This window comes from Petaurus breviceps, unplaced genomic scaffold (genome assembly GCF_028583685.1).
Source record: "Petaurus breviceps papuanus isolate PSGF00001 unplaced genomic scaffold, PetGlider_PUasm1.0 77, whole genome shotgun sequence".
Classification (NCBI taxonomy): Eukaryota; Metazoa; Chordata; class Mammalia; order Diprotodontia; family Petauridae; genus Petaurus; species Petaurus breviceps.
Genome location: NW_027186492.1, coordinates 6716797 through 6731886, shown reverse-complemented (window position 1 = coordinate 6731886; position 15090 = coordinate 6716797). Strand labels below are relative to the sequence as shown.

The 15090-nt window shown below is 37.3% G+C and overlaps 1 protein-coding gene across 5 annotated transcripts in view; it reads left to right on the top strand.

Annotated features, from left to right (window-relative positions):
• The window catches only part of TP53BP1 (tumor protein p53 binding protein 1), a 128511-nt gene that overhangs the window by 91621 nt on the left and 21800 nt on the right, over positions 1 to 15090 (top strand). For 4 of the 5 annotated variants that reach the window (XM_069105872.1, XM_069105871.1, XM_069105869.1 and 1 more), the window contains 2 exons: positions 3234 to 3753; positions 8846 to 8998. In XM_069105872.1, coding sequence (XP_068961973.1) covers positions 3234 to 3753; positions 8846 to 8998 — 673 coding nt within the window. The remainder of the gene's footprint in view (positions 1 to 3233; positions 3754 to 8845; positions 8999 to 15090) is intronic. The other variant, XM_069105870.1, reaches the window with a different exon arrangement.

The following is a 15090-nucleotide window of genomic DNA, read 5'->3' as shown; positions in this document are numbered from 1 at the left end:
ACATTCTACTATACATAGTAGCAATTCTCCAAAGTAACTAAGTCCTGGAACAGATAGCTTCAAACTCTGAAGTCCATCAAAGATACATTCTACCATATATAGTAGCAATTCTCCAAAGTAACTAAGTCCTGGAACAGATAGCTTCAAACTCTGAAGTCCATCTTGGATGGACTTGGATCTTAGTCAAAATACTACTAACATGTTAGGCAAAGACCTGCATTTGAAATTAAGGAGGAAACTTTTAACTTTGTTTTTAATAGTTATTGCCTCCATTTGTACATTTCGGGTATTGCACTTGGTATTTATTAGTTGGTTGTTACTTACTTGTTTTTAAATATCATATTTCCCAGGTATACCTAATGTCTGATTTCTGGTTTTTCATTTATCTTTTCAAGTCTCCTGGCTTTTCACTGTTGCCAGAAGTAATTAAGACTGAAGTCCCAATTTACTTCTGCCTTTTAGGGAAGCTGAGAGTATAATTTGTTTGCATAATTGTCAATCTCCATTCACTACCTCTCAAAAACCAAACACAAACATCTTTAATATGTCAGAAGATGAGTTTAATAATCATTGGTCATTGAAGTAAATATATGTGTGTGTGTGTGTGTGTGTGTGTGTATGTGTGTGCAAGTAAACAAACCAGTTGTAATATAATACAGATTCAGATCTCTCTGTGCTTCTCCTTAATGATGTTTCTTGTACTGTGTACCCAAACTCCCCAAAGGGAACAGTACAATCATGTGACTACTATTCTACTTAGCAAATACCCATGAAGAAAATGGCTGTCTGAACCACTGAAAAAGATTTCTATTCATGGCATTGTATCTCATGAATTCAAATATTGAAACTGTAAGGCCAATTTTATCACTTGTTACTTTCCACTGTTTTTATTTCATATCAAACCAGCAGATATTTACTGAGTATTGTCTGCAAGATCTTGTGCTAGTTACTATGAAGAATATTAAAAAATATAAAACATAGACCCTCTATTTAAGGAGCTAAGTTTAATTAGATGCTTATAATCTAGTTTTACTTCAAAATATGGAAAAGCCAATGGTGTATTCCATTTCACTGATAAGCAAACATCCCAAAGGGCTGGTTCCTTGATCTCTACCATGTTAAGAAACATATTTAGATTTAAAACCTGAAATATGCTAATTTCTGTTTTATGTTTTACTAATATAAAATAGTATTAAGGGAAAGATAAAACTTAGTTTTCTAACTAGGATTTTCTAACTAGGATTATTATTGATTCCTGATCATTATTTGCTGAAATTAAGCAGATAAAGTTCATGTTTAGAATGAGCAATGTAAAACCAATCTATATCTGAGATTGTGTCTATATACCTAAAGTGCAGTTTCCTGCAGTTCTAGGGAATTTTAACTCCAAAACGCTTTTTATAGAGCCCTGAAAGACAAAGTTAGAAAAATTTTTACATTTACCTGACTGTAAACAATGTGTTCATTATCCAGGTGTCTATCAGTTGTTTAGTTTTCAATTTAATAGGTGCTCCGTGATAGATCCTAATAGTGAGCAGAGGTCTCTTTGTTCTCTCATGCAGTATTGCACATGTATGTAGAGAGAGCTCTTTACAGCCTGCTGCTGTCTTTACTCTGTTTCTTTTTAACACCTTCTACACTTTCATACCAGTCTTGTATCCCAGTTTCATAATAGCTGTACTTGTTCTGTTGGTCTAGGCCTTTGGATCTTGGTCTGTTGTAATGACTGCACCATGGACAAGACATATTTTATTTAGAGTTTCACTGTTAGATGAGTGATAAAAATAGCATCTTTGCAGCTTTTAAAGAGCTAAGTTATCCAAAGGTGGTTACAACTGCTACCACAGCCACTATTTATATAGTGCTTTAAGGTTTGCAAAACTCTTTGCATGTTATTTAATCCTCCCAACAACCCCATGAAGTAGGTGCTATAGTTATTACCATTCTACAGATGAGGAAACTCAGGGTAGAGAAGTTAAGTGACCTGTTCACAGGTCACACATCTGATAAATATCTGAGGCAGGATTAAAACTTGGGTCTTCCTGACTCCCAAGTCCAACACTTTATCAGTTGGACCACCTCCCTAGACTAACTCCAATTTCTCTATATTTCAGTCTACTCTGTATATATCTTGAATGTGCACAGTTGTTTTGCCTGTTTTCTCTGTCAAAATGTGAACCCCTTGAGGACAGGGACTGTTCTTGCCTTTCTTTGTAACCTCAGAACTTAACTTCGTGGCTGGCACATATTAGACCACTAATATCAATGCTTTTTAATTTGACCACTATATCTGAGAGAGCTGGAAGTTTAACTGCAACTTAATATCTTTTAAATTGGGTTCCTTTCTGAATAATAAACATTACGTTTTTGATTAGTAATGCAAAAAATAGAAGTATTAGTAACTGATAAATACTACTACTTAACTAATAAATATTTTAGTGGATTGATGTTCTTATGCAGATGGCAGCCCATTTACGGTTGCTTATCTTTCATAACTTTTATTCATGTCATCCTATTCCTCATAATTTCAGCTAATAAAAGAAAAACCCAAAATATCCCAATTTGCTTATGAAGTATGAGCCCATAGTGTATCAGCAATGCCATATTCATCCATTCCATTCCATTACACATAGCAAACCTGATAGAAGTCAATTTAGACTCAGAAAAGTATTAGAAGCATTACTTTGTGCATAAAAATCGTGCTCTGACTTATCTTTCTTTCTGAAAGTAAATTCTTATATTGTTGTTGACTGATAAGAAATTCACTTATGTTTTCTTGTTTTTCTTTTACCAGTAGTATTAAGAGTTTGTTGATAAAAATGGAAAACATTTTGCAAAAATAAGCATTGTCGTGTTGGAATAATTGTGAACTCACCATTCTTATTTCACAGGAACAGCTACTTAAGATCATGATACAAAACTTCATAAACACAGTTACCAGTAACAACAATCATAATGTTGTCACTCTCTGCATTTCACATGGCGGAAGTAGTCTGGAGACTCACATTTTCTTATTTGGTGGAAAGACTGGAACTTGGGTTTGCGGAATCTATTTTATGTATTTTAGTCTCACGTAGTGGTGAACGGGACATGGTGTGTGCTCATGCTGTTAGAGTAATACCACAGGAATGGAAGGGGGTGTGGAGCACTTGTAAGGAGGCTTGTCTTTTGGATCTTGATTCAGACAAATCAGTTCACTTATGACATGATCGCTCTTTGTGGTTGGTTTTCAGGGGGGATTTATTCAATTTCCCAAGCACTCAAGAAGTGGAAGATGAAAAAATGGAGGATGAACCTAGCCCCTGGCCATGCCAACAACAACCCATCAAGCACACTTCTCATGTTGAGGCCCCTGTTTCCCCAACAGCACAACAGACTGTCACACAAATTCCATCCAGTCCAAAAGGAGATACTCTGGAGATGAATGTGGCAGGAGATAAACAAGAAGAATCAAAAACCAGTCAGGACAAACACAGTAAAGTCTTGTCTACAAGCCCAGGAACTAGAGGGGAAAGCATTTGGCCCAACACAAATAACAAAGAAGTCCAGACAACAGAACATTCCCTTTGGGCTCCAACTGTTGTTTCAGTAGCAACACAAACCATGAAAGGAGTATGTGAACTAGTAGAGGTGGGGACCAGCATGGCTGACCAGAACCTTGGGAGACAAGATGCTAAGGTACAGACTGAGAGGAGAAATGTTGAGAAACCTACAAATGTCTCAGGCGATGATACTGACTCTTTGCATAGCCAGGTAAGAATAGGCATAGGGCTTCCCTGGGATCTTCTAAACTATGTGATCCACTGGTTAATAATCATATATTAGTTAATCATCAAGATGAGACTTTGACAACATGGAGCTATGTTTGCTCTTGAGCATCAGGGATGCTCTCAAGAATGGAGGTGGAGTGGGAGATGTTAGAGCTATAGCTCATCTGTAATGTTACAGGGAAAACTGCGTAGTATTTGAGTTTAAGTAGATCTCCTTTCTCTTGAAATAGAGGATTAGGTGAACAATCTGCATCGTTTCCTATCACTCAGAATATTATTGCCATGAGTATCTTCCTGTCCATTGCTCACCTATCAGGACTCAGTCTCCTTCTCTATAGTTCCTAGGAGTGCCTTTTATGGAAATGGGAGGGAGGACTGAAAGTTGGTGGGAAAGGATTGGAAGAGGAGCTGTTGATGAGCAGGAGGAGTACAGGTAGTAGGAATAAAAGGAGAAGCTAGAAACTTTGAGGACTGTGGAGGAGCTATTAAGACTTGTAGTGGTTGGGAAAGTATCAGGAACTGGTAGGAGTAGGCCTGGAGGACGAAATCTGAGAATATAATAAATAAAACAGAAAAGTGGGTGGTTTTAAGGAGAAAGTTATTTATTAGATTAACAAACCTGGAAATAAATTTTAAAGATTTCTTTAGATGACTTTGTGGTCCTTGGGAGGAAAAAAAATAGAAACTGACATAGGTTCAGCTATGTGCTCTTACTTAGCCTATCAATAAATAAGTTATGGGTCATCTTCTCTTTGGATCTATTTAGGAAAGGCTCCTTTCTAATCATAAGCCCCTCATCAGGTGCTTTCCAGGGGCCCCTATGTTGAGCTGTGACACAATCCTAGCTCATTTCATTTATCCATGACTCTTTAGGAATAAAGCTCATGAGGCATTATAAGAATCCTTTACTGTCTGAAATGCCTGGATAAAGAGGTGATGTTCTGAAGTGGTGTGTTTTCTTTTTATTTTTTTTAAGCAATTGGGGTTAAGTAACTTGCTCAAGGTTACACAGCCCAGTGTTTCTGGGTGGGTGCTAAGTGTCTGAGCCCGGATTCGATCCCTAGATCATCCCAACACTGGGGCCGGTGCTTTTACTCGCTGTGCTACCTGGCCACCCCTGAAGTGGTGTATTTTCTTTTAAGAGGATGGTAGTTTCAGCACATTTCGAAGTAGATCAGTCCTGGCACAGGAGACAGACCACATCAGCCTCCTGTTTCTCTGTTTTCATCTTTAAGGTGTTAGTTGAATCCTATAACTTAATAATTTGTGTCCATTTGTTGAGCTTTGGCTGCATGACATAGTAGATAAAGAGCCTGCCTTGCAGTTGGAAAATACTGGGTTCAGTCCCTGCCTGTGATACATTCTAGCTTAGTTGACTTTGGATAAGTCTCTTAAGTTCTAAGTATCCTTAAAAGCCCTCTCAGGCTATAAATTGCAAAACATTTATCGGTCTGTATCAGTGGAGGGAATTTGGACACTGCTTGTCCCCTATATAGATGAACTAATTGGTTCAGACCAAAAAAATTTACTGCTTCTCCCTTCTCTCCCCTAAAATATATTTTAGACCTATGATTTCACTGGTATAGGGAACTTTCAGTGAGGAAATTTCTTATACCAATTCAGATAGGCAACTGTTCCTGTAACTTGTAGGCACAGGGGGTTGGTTACCTGGAGGCTATGGGAAGTTAAGTGACTTGTGTAGAGGCAGCACTTGAACACAGGCCTTTCTGACTCTGGGGTCAGCTTTCTTTTCTTTTTTTTTTCCTCTTTTCCCTTCCCCTCCCCTCCCCTCCTCTCCTCCCTTCCTTTTTGGAGGGGGGAAGGCAGGGCAATTGGGGTTAAGTGACTTGCCCAAGGTCATACGGTAAGTGTTAAGTGTCTGAGGCTGAATTTGAACTCAGGTCCTCCTGACTCCAGGGCCAGTGCTCTATTCACTGTGCCACCTAGCTGCCCCTGGGGCTAGCTTTCTATGCACTATGCCATGCTGACGCTTTCCTCACCAACAGTGGTAAACTTGATCTGTACTTAACATGCAGAGCAGTCATCTGAAAGTTTGGAGGTTTGTCTTCTGGTCTCAGCTTTGCCACTGACTCATGTCCCTTTCATCTTCTCATGCCTTCTGTATGGTGTTGAAGCCAAGGATGTGAGACTTTTAATGCTATGCATTGTGGGTAAGACTTAGGCCTGTTTTAGTGGAAACTAATTTGCTCTGTAGTCCTTATATTTTGAATTGTGTCCCTGCAACTAAGATTTCTTTAGATTTAAAGGAGTATTTTCTTTGACATTGCTCTTGTCCCCTTCATTTATGAATAAAAAATTAAGCTGTTCCCTCTCATACAGCTCTTTTTCAGACAGCTGTTCATGAAAAAGCAACATGAGTTTTTCTGTCCTTTCCTCTTTCATCTGTCTTGCTTGTTTTTATACTGGTTTCAGTTGGTTTCTCCCATTGTATGACTTCTGTATTTGTACAGACTACTTATATAGCTGTATGATTATATTTAGGGAATGTACAAATACTATGGGGCATTTTTATTTTTCTTATCATTTTGTGGCAGTCTGGTGTAAAAGCTACACCATCTAGAAGAGTGGTAGTGTGGCTGAAGCACTGAACTTGGGGTTCAGGAGTCTTTAGTTCAGACCTTTAGACATTTGGTAGCAAGTCACTTAACCTTTTTTAGCCTCAGTTTTCTCATCTATAGAATGGGAATTATAATAGTACAGTTGTTGTAAAGATCAATAACATATATATATATATATATATATATATGAAAAACAAACTTTTTAACTACAAATGCTATTATCTATTACCTAGTACCTATCTATGATAATAGTATGTTTAGATTTCAGCCTTTGTATTGGAATCTGTCTTAGATTTCTTAGAGACTCATTTTCACTTGGTAGCTTTTTATTAACATATTTTCCCCACTTCAGGTATGAAAAGCAGAAAATATGAATTTATTTCATTCCACATATTTCCCTCATGGCAAGTATTTCATTTTCAGCAATAGCAGATAAAGGATATATTATGAATGCTTGGTCTGAGCAGCTGAAGAGATATGCATAATCCTTTTAATTTTAAAGCAGTATTAGAAGGGGTGAACCATTCTGAAGAAGCATTTGCTCAATCAGCAAGCATTAATATGCCTTCTATGTGTCAGGCACTGCACTAGGAGCTAGAGATACAGGCACAAAAATGGTGTATGCTCACAAGTAGCTTGCTTTCTAACAGGGGACATATCATGTGCATAGATAGGTATTGCAAAAGAGATACAAGGTAACTTTGGTAGGGAAAGTGCTATCAGCTAGAAGGACTGGTATAGGATTCATGCAAAAAGTGGTGCTTGAGCTCAGTTTTATATGACTACCATGGATTCTAAGAAGTGGAGGGGTGAGAGGTAGGGAGAACACTGTCAGTGCAAAGACATGGGAATAGGAAATCTAGTGTCAAGTTTGAAGAACAGAGAGAAGACCAGTTTAACTGTACTTTAGAGCATGTGGAGGGGAGTGATATGTAATATAGAAAGCTAAGTTGGGACTGGGTTGTAAAGAACCTTCAAAGCCAAACAGAAGAGTTTATATTTGGTCCCAGAGATTATAGGGAGCTGTTGGAGTTTGTTGAGATGTATGGTGCCACTCAGAGGGAGAGATGGTAACAGGGTTGGAACTGCACTTTCTGAAAAAATCAGGTCAACAGTTCTGTGGAGGATGTATGAGAATGGAACAAGGCAAGGAGGTCAGTTGGAAAAGTCCAAGTGAGAGGTGATGAGAGTCTAAGTGACTGTTTCATTTGAGGAAATGGAATAATAAACATGAGATGTTGTAGAGGAAATAACTATTAGTATGAAATAATATGACATTTATATTTAAGAGATTAATTTATTTGTTTGAATTCTTTAGTTTTTGAGCCCCTTATGACATGAATTTTGCAAGTGTATGTCAGAGGTTACAACTTACTATCTATCAGGATTCATCCTTGAAAGAACCTTTAATGTGGGAAAGATCATAGACGTAGAGCTGGAAAGAAAGCTTGGAGGTCTAGTCCAGCTCCCTTTACACATAAAGAAACTGAGGCTTAAAAGATTAAATGACTTAAAATGGCTAGTGTCAGAGCTGGGATTGGAACTTAGGTCATTTGACTTCAAAGTTGACTCTTTTTACAACTTTACCAAGACCTTCAGTTACAGCTCATACCTTATTTCCCAAAACAATTCATACTGGAAAGAAAACTTACAGTCCTTCTACCTAAATACAGGAGTGATTCCACATTGGAGATTTCATCCTGGAGAGAAACTAAATGAATGTAACACTTGAGGGGAAGTTTTTTTTTCTCCAGAACCAATACTTCACATGTGATCAGTTCATAGTAGAATGAGAAAAATTAAAATAAAAAAAAATTAAACTTTTTAAACTTTAAAATAAAAAAAAAACAACTAAGAATTTATAAAAACAGCATGGCATTGATACATAGCGGACTGGCACTGGAATCAGGTAAGCCTAGGTTAGAGTTGCCTCTGACACATACCAGCTATGCAACCACAAGTCACTATATCTCTCAGTGCCTCAGGCAACTCTCTGAGAATATAAATTGCAAGTTATAACTGTGCATGTGGGTGTGGGCGGTTTATACACCAGGAATTTTCTATATTGATGAAATCACAGAACTGGATGGAAAAAAAAATTATGTTTTACTTTCTATCATGAGCCAAGCTTTACTTGATGTTTTCACATGTCAGCTTTCATAAAGACACATGGTTTTATTTGAATTAATAAATTCTTTTTCTTTATGATAGAACTATAAACAGGATTCTCATTTGCTCAGAATTTGTTTGCAGACATTAACCCAGGTCTTTAGGTGTAATACATGTACAGTATATCTATGGAGTAGATCATATACCTAATATTTAAATTCTCTGAGAAATCTTATATCCATTTCTAGCTGTAATTAATTCATGTAGTTTTATTATATTCTGATTTAATGAAGCTCATTAATTGGATCAGTTTGAATTGGTTGGGTCATAGTTATATCCATTTGTAGTAATATGTTAATCCTGTGTACTGCTGTTTAAACATTATAGGGAGAAGAAGAATTTGACTTGCCTCAACCCCCACCTGGCCAGGTCTTACATCGCCACATGCGAACTATCCGTGAAGTACGCACACTAATTACACGTGTTATCACTGATGTATATTATGTAGATGGCACAGAAGTGGATCGAAAGGTGACTGAGGTAATGACACACTAGATTTAAGTAGCAAATTTCGCTCCATAGAATGTTACCTTGGATTTTTTTAACCACTCTTTCTCTTCCCTATGTCCCCATTATCCAGCTATTGATACTTTGTTTTTTTGTATATTTTATACCAGAAAGTGAAAGCATTAAGTAGCTCAGGGACTTCAGCAAAAGGCTAGAAGTTAAAGAATCTAATTTCTAATAGTTTCCCAGTCCTGATTTTCCTGTATATCACTGAGCTTGTTACTTAACCTCTCAGTGTTATCTTTTCCTTTAATGTAGAGATTTAGAAATCACTATCAAGCTTTCTTAGATATGCAGTATTAATAAGGAGTAGCAGACTAAAAATGCAATTTAAAATTTTCATATAATATTTAAAAACCTTAGTATAGGATTGTAGAGATCATCTAATCCAGAACCATAATTTTGTGGATGGGAAAACAGGCCTGGTAGTGGGGAATGCCGTAAGTCATAATAAGTTGGAAAAAACCAGGATTGGAATCCAGTTTCTTTGACTCCAAATCCATTACCACACTATAATTCATATGCAAATCATAATACAGTTTTGCAAGGCATCTGTTGTAATCACCCAATCAATCACAGAATCATGGATTTGGTGCTGGAAGGGACAGACCTTAAAGGTCATCAAGTCCAATGCCCTCATTGTATAGATGAGGAAACTGTACTGGAAGAGGGTCAGTGATTTGTGCAGGGTCACGTAACTGTTATATAAGGTAGGATTTTAACTCAGGTCTTCCTAACTCTGAGGTGAATAACTCTTTTCCCCATTCTAGGCTGCCTCTTTTCCTCCAGCTTTAGAATGTTGGGAATAGATTCCTTGTAAAATTTTGTAAAGTTCATGTTTTGGAAGCTGATATAAACTCATCTTCAGGGTTGGTGTAGTGACTGAGTTTTTAATGATCACGTGGCCACTTGTTGCTCTGGTTAAAGTTATGTACTTAGGTCAGAGATAGGGCTGAAATTGAACATACTGAAGCAATTACGTATTAGAACCTCTGCTGGTGAGTGATTCAGAACTGGAGAAAAGACGGGAGTTGTTATTCCTTTTTTATCTAGATGTTCAGAATAGTTTTCAATTTCTCTGACTATTTTAAGAATCCATTAAGAGGGTCCAATATTGAGCATTTGGAAGAACTAATGTTTTTACATGCAGCTGTAGCTGTAATGGTGGTAAAACATTATATTAAAGCATCAAACATAATATGTATTTCTCATAATAACAATAGCTTTATCCACACTGTATAGATAAATTAAGTGAGGCATGAAAATTACTTGTCCACATGTACACTTAGCAAGTTTTAAAGCCAGGATCTACATTATTGGACTTTGTGTTGCTGTTCCTGCTGTTTGGATGCTCATTATTCATTAGTGGTTTGGAATAATCTTTTGTATGGTAGCTGATCATTTACATTTCTTCTTCTGAAAATTATTTATTCATTAAATTTGGTTACTTATTTTGGGAGTGCTTTTGGTCTTATATATTTGAATCAATTCATTGTGTATCTTGGCTTCTTTTTTGGACCGAACCAATGATTTCAGCTGTATGAGAAATTGCCTTTGCAGTTTGACTTGCCTGGGGTCATCTGACTGGTCCACCTCATGGTGGGGACTGCTACCTAGGTTTTTCTGAGCTCAAGGCCAGCTCTGTCCACCAAACCACGTGCTCTCTCTATTTATTGACATCTGACTTGTCAGAAATATTTAATACAAACCCACACTTGGTTAAGAATGTGCCCTCTCCTCCATTCATCCTCCAAGCTACAGTTGTAAAAGAGATCTTCTGTTTTCTGAGTCGTTATATGTGACTTTTTTCTATAGGCTGTGGATGTGAGATGACTGGTATAATTTTAATTTCTACTTCCAATTTTTTCATCATTTCTTCTTGAATAATGAGTTATTTGCCCAGTAGTTTGATTTCTTGACTTTACTGACTGCTAGGTTGCTATATTTGCTTATTTCTGTGCCTGTTTAGTACCATTTATCTACCTTTCTCTCTCTCTCTTTTTTTTTTTGCCTTTTTTGGAGGGCAATTGGGGTTAAGTGACTTGCCCAAGGTCACACAGCTAGTTTTTGTGTTAAGTGTCTGAGGCCGGATTTGAATTCAGGTCCTCCTGACTCCAGGGCTGGTGTTCTTTATTCACTGTGCCACCTACCTGCCCCTACCTTTCTATTTTGAATCACTATCAAAAGAGTTTTCAGGTTTACTTATTTATAGCAGTTTGTGATCTGGTAATAATGCCTGTGTCCCTTAATTCTTTCTTTTCACCATTATTTTCCACAAGGCTGCAGACCTTTTGTTCTTTCAAGTGAATGTTGTTATTTTGTCAAGTTCCAATAAAGTACATTGCAGTTTGAGTGATGTCACAGCGCAGTGGGCATTGAGCTCAGGTTCCATCTTCTTGACCTTTCCCCGCATAGATCTAACAGGATGCTTGTGCTGATTATTGTTGATATCTCTTTCCATGTTTTATGCCAGCTTTTCCACCCCAAAGTTACTTCCTTCAGGGATAGGAAAGGAACCCTCTCTTCAGTTTGAAGAATTTCTCTGCCAGTTAAAATTCTCAGCCCACATGCCTGTATTTGTTACAGCCATACTGAGACAGCCTGCCACTTCATCTAAGGCATTCAGTTGGGTGCTTTTTTTTAGGAAAAAAGAATAGTTCTGTACCCAGCATTGGGTGCTTTTAAACTGTTATCATGTTAATCTCATTTCAAGAATGAAGAAAAAGCCACATCCTCTTCTAGACTCTGGTCACTTCAAATGATTCCTTCCTTCTCCCCACATGTGCTGTAGAAAACATATATTGGAGTTTGAGGAAGAGCCAGTAGGTAAAATGTAAGTAACCTTGGACTTGGAAACAAAAGACCTAAGTTTGAGTGCCAGCTCCAGTACTGACCAGTTGTATTATCTCATATGAGTCATCTCTTAGCTCTGAGCCTTATTTCCTCATCTGTAAAATGGAAATATGAATCCTTGTACTAGTCATCTTAATGCTAGTCATATAGTGACATTTCCTTACTGGGATAATAGATAAAGAAGGTTGTCATAGGTAAGAAAACAACAGGAATTATTGTAAGACTTTTTTATTTTATAAAACTTTTTTATTAATTTTTAGTTTTCAACATTCATTTCCACAAGATTTTGAGTTATAATTTTTTCTCTCCCCGTATTTCCCCTATCCCAAAATAGCAAGCCTACTGAATACCCCTTCTCCCAATCTGTTCTCTCTTATATCCTCCCACTCCCCCCAAATTTCTAGTAGGGCAAGGTGGGTTTCTATACCCCAGTACCTGTATATCTTGTTTCTCAGTTGCATGTATAATAATAATAATAATGATATATTTAAACATTTGATTTTAAAACTTTGAAATTCCAGATTCTTTCTCTTACTCCCTCGTCACCCATCTTTACTGGGAAGATAAGCAGTCCAGTATAGGTTGTACATGTGTAGCTTTGCAAAACATTTCCATAATGGATATATTGTGAAAGACTGACTATATTTCCCTCCCTCCTATTCCACCCACCACTTGTTCTGTTCTCTACTTTGATCCTGTCCCTTTTCAAAAGTGTGTGCTTCCAACTTCCCCCCCCCCCCCCCCACCTGTCCTCCCTTTCATCATCCCCTCTCTGGTCCCCTTCCCCCCTACTCTCCTGTAGGGTGAGATACACTATTTAGTGTGTATGTCATTCCCTCCCTAAGCCAAATTCAATGCGAGTAAAGTTGACTCATTCCCTTTTGCCTTCCTCTTCTTCCCCTCCATGGTAACAATTTTCCCTTGCCTCTTCTATATGAGATAATTTACCCCTTCTATCTCTCCCCATCTCCTCTCATTATATTCCTCTGTCACCTCTCAGTTTCACCTTTTAAGTATCATCCCTTCCTATTCAATTGGTCCTGTGCCTTCTGTCTATGTATACACACACTCATATATGTATTCATACACTCATATACCCTCCTATATAGACATATATGTATGTATAAATATATATTATATAAACACACACATTTATATTCCCTTCAACTATTCTCATACTGAGAAAAATTTCATAAGTTACAATTATCGTTTTTCCATGTAGGAATGTTAAGAGTTCAACTTTGATAAGTTCCTTGTGATTTCTTTTCCCTGTTTACCTTCTCATGCTTCTCTTCCTTCTTGTAACTGAATGTCATATTTTCTGTTCAACTCGTTTTTTTCATCAAGAATGCTTGAAAGTCCTCCATTCCATTGAATGACCATATTTTCCCTTGAAACATGATACTCAGTTTTGCTGGGTAGGTGATTCTTTGGTTTTAATCCCAGCTCCTTTGACCTCCGGAATATCATATTCCAAGCCCTTCGATCCCTCAATGTAGAAGCAGCTAGATCCTGTGTTATCCTGATTGTGTTTCCACAATTTGGAATTGTTTCTTCCTGGCTGCTTGTAATATTTTCTCCTTGATCTGGGAACTCTGGAACCTGACTATAATATTCCTAGTTTTCTTTTGGGGATCCTTTTCAGGAAGTGATCGGTGGATTCTTTCAACCTCTGTTTCGCCCTCTGGTTCTAAAGCATCAGGGCAATTTTCCTTGAGAATTGCTTGAAGGATGATTTCTAGGTTATTTTTTTGATCATGGCTTTCAGGAAGTCCAATAATTTTTAAATCATCTTTCCTGGATCTGTTTTCCAGGTCAGTGGTTTTTCCCATGAGATATTTCACATTGCCTTCTATTTTTTCATTTGTTTGAATCTCTTTAATAGCATCTTGATTTCTCATAAAGTCACTAGCTTCCATTTGCTTTAATCTAATTCTGAAGGAATGATTCTCTTCAGTGAGCCTTTGAGATTATTTTTCCTTCTGGCAAATTTGGCTTTTTAAGGTATTCTTCTCCTCATTGCTCCCAGAGCACTGTGCTGGCCAATTCCTGCCGGGCTGTCCTCAGCGGGAGGTTAGCGTCTCTGTGTCATTTTGTGGGTTCTGCAGCTCCAAAGTTTGTTTAGAGTCCCCTTTTTACATGGATTGGGGAAGGTGGAAGCCGGAGCAGCAGGGAGGTCCAGCTTCTACTTCGCCATCTTGGCTCCGCCCCCCCCCCTAAATAATTCTTGAGAATAAATTCTTTTAATTTCCTAAAATATCTTCATTGAGGGTGCCTTCAGTTTAGAGATGAATATCATAAAAATTTTGTATAGATGGGAAAGTAGCTTTGTAGATCTGTGATTGTTGATGTTTGTTCAGTCACTTTTATTTGATAGTAATAAGGGTCAAGATTTTTTTCCCTTGCATCTTTGATACCATCACTTAGATATACCTTGTGAATTGATTTCTCCATATCTTATAATCTGCTTGACTCTTGCAAGTAACTGGCTCTTCTGTGTACACTTAATCTATTTCAATTGTATTTTCCATCTTTGTTCTCTTTAGTTCCATTCCTGTCTTCTCTATAAGCACATCTGGGCTTGTGATGCTAATGACTAAGTCTGGTGACTCCACTGTTTTGATGGTAGAAAGTTTGTTATAAATATCTTTGCAGATTTTTTTTTCCATTTTTTTTCTTCTACTTGTTTTCCTTCTTCCATTTTCAGCCTTAAACATGATTGGGATGGCTTTTCAACAGTTTCTTTCTGCTTTATGATGTGAAACTGCCTGCAGTCATCTATAATCCTTTTTGATAAGATTTTACAAATGAGTTTATGTTTTAAATTGGAGTTGCCTTTGATTGTACTCTCTCTCCCTTTCTCTCTCTCTCATTCATTCTCATTTGCTCTCTCTCTCTGTCTCTGTCTGGACTTAGCACTAAAGTGAGTGAAGTATTTCCTGACTAAGGTACTTTCTGGCATCTTTTGGTCTTGTAGCAGCTAGTTTACATTAGTTAAGCTTCTTTATAAAATAATGGTCATGATAATCCATGTCAGTGTAATTTCTGTTGTTCATTACCTGCTTTTCATTATATCTTATTTAAATAGTTCAGGATTGAGTGTTTCAGTTGTATATGCCATCTCTCTTTTTTCTTCTTACTTTTACTGATTCTGTTTGGTGTTCTGGCTATATAGACAGCATATATATAGCAGATGAAGCCCACGTTGGTCA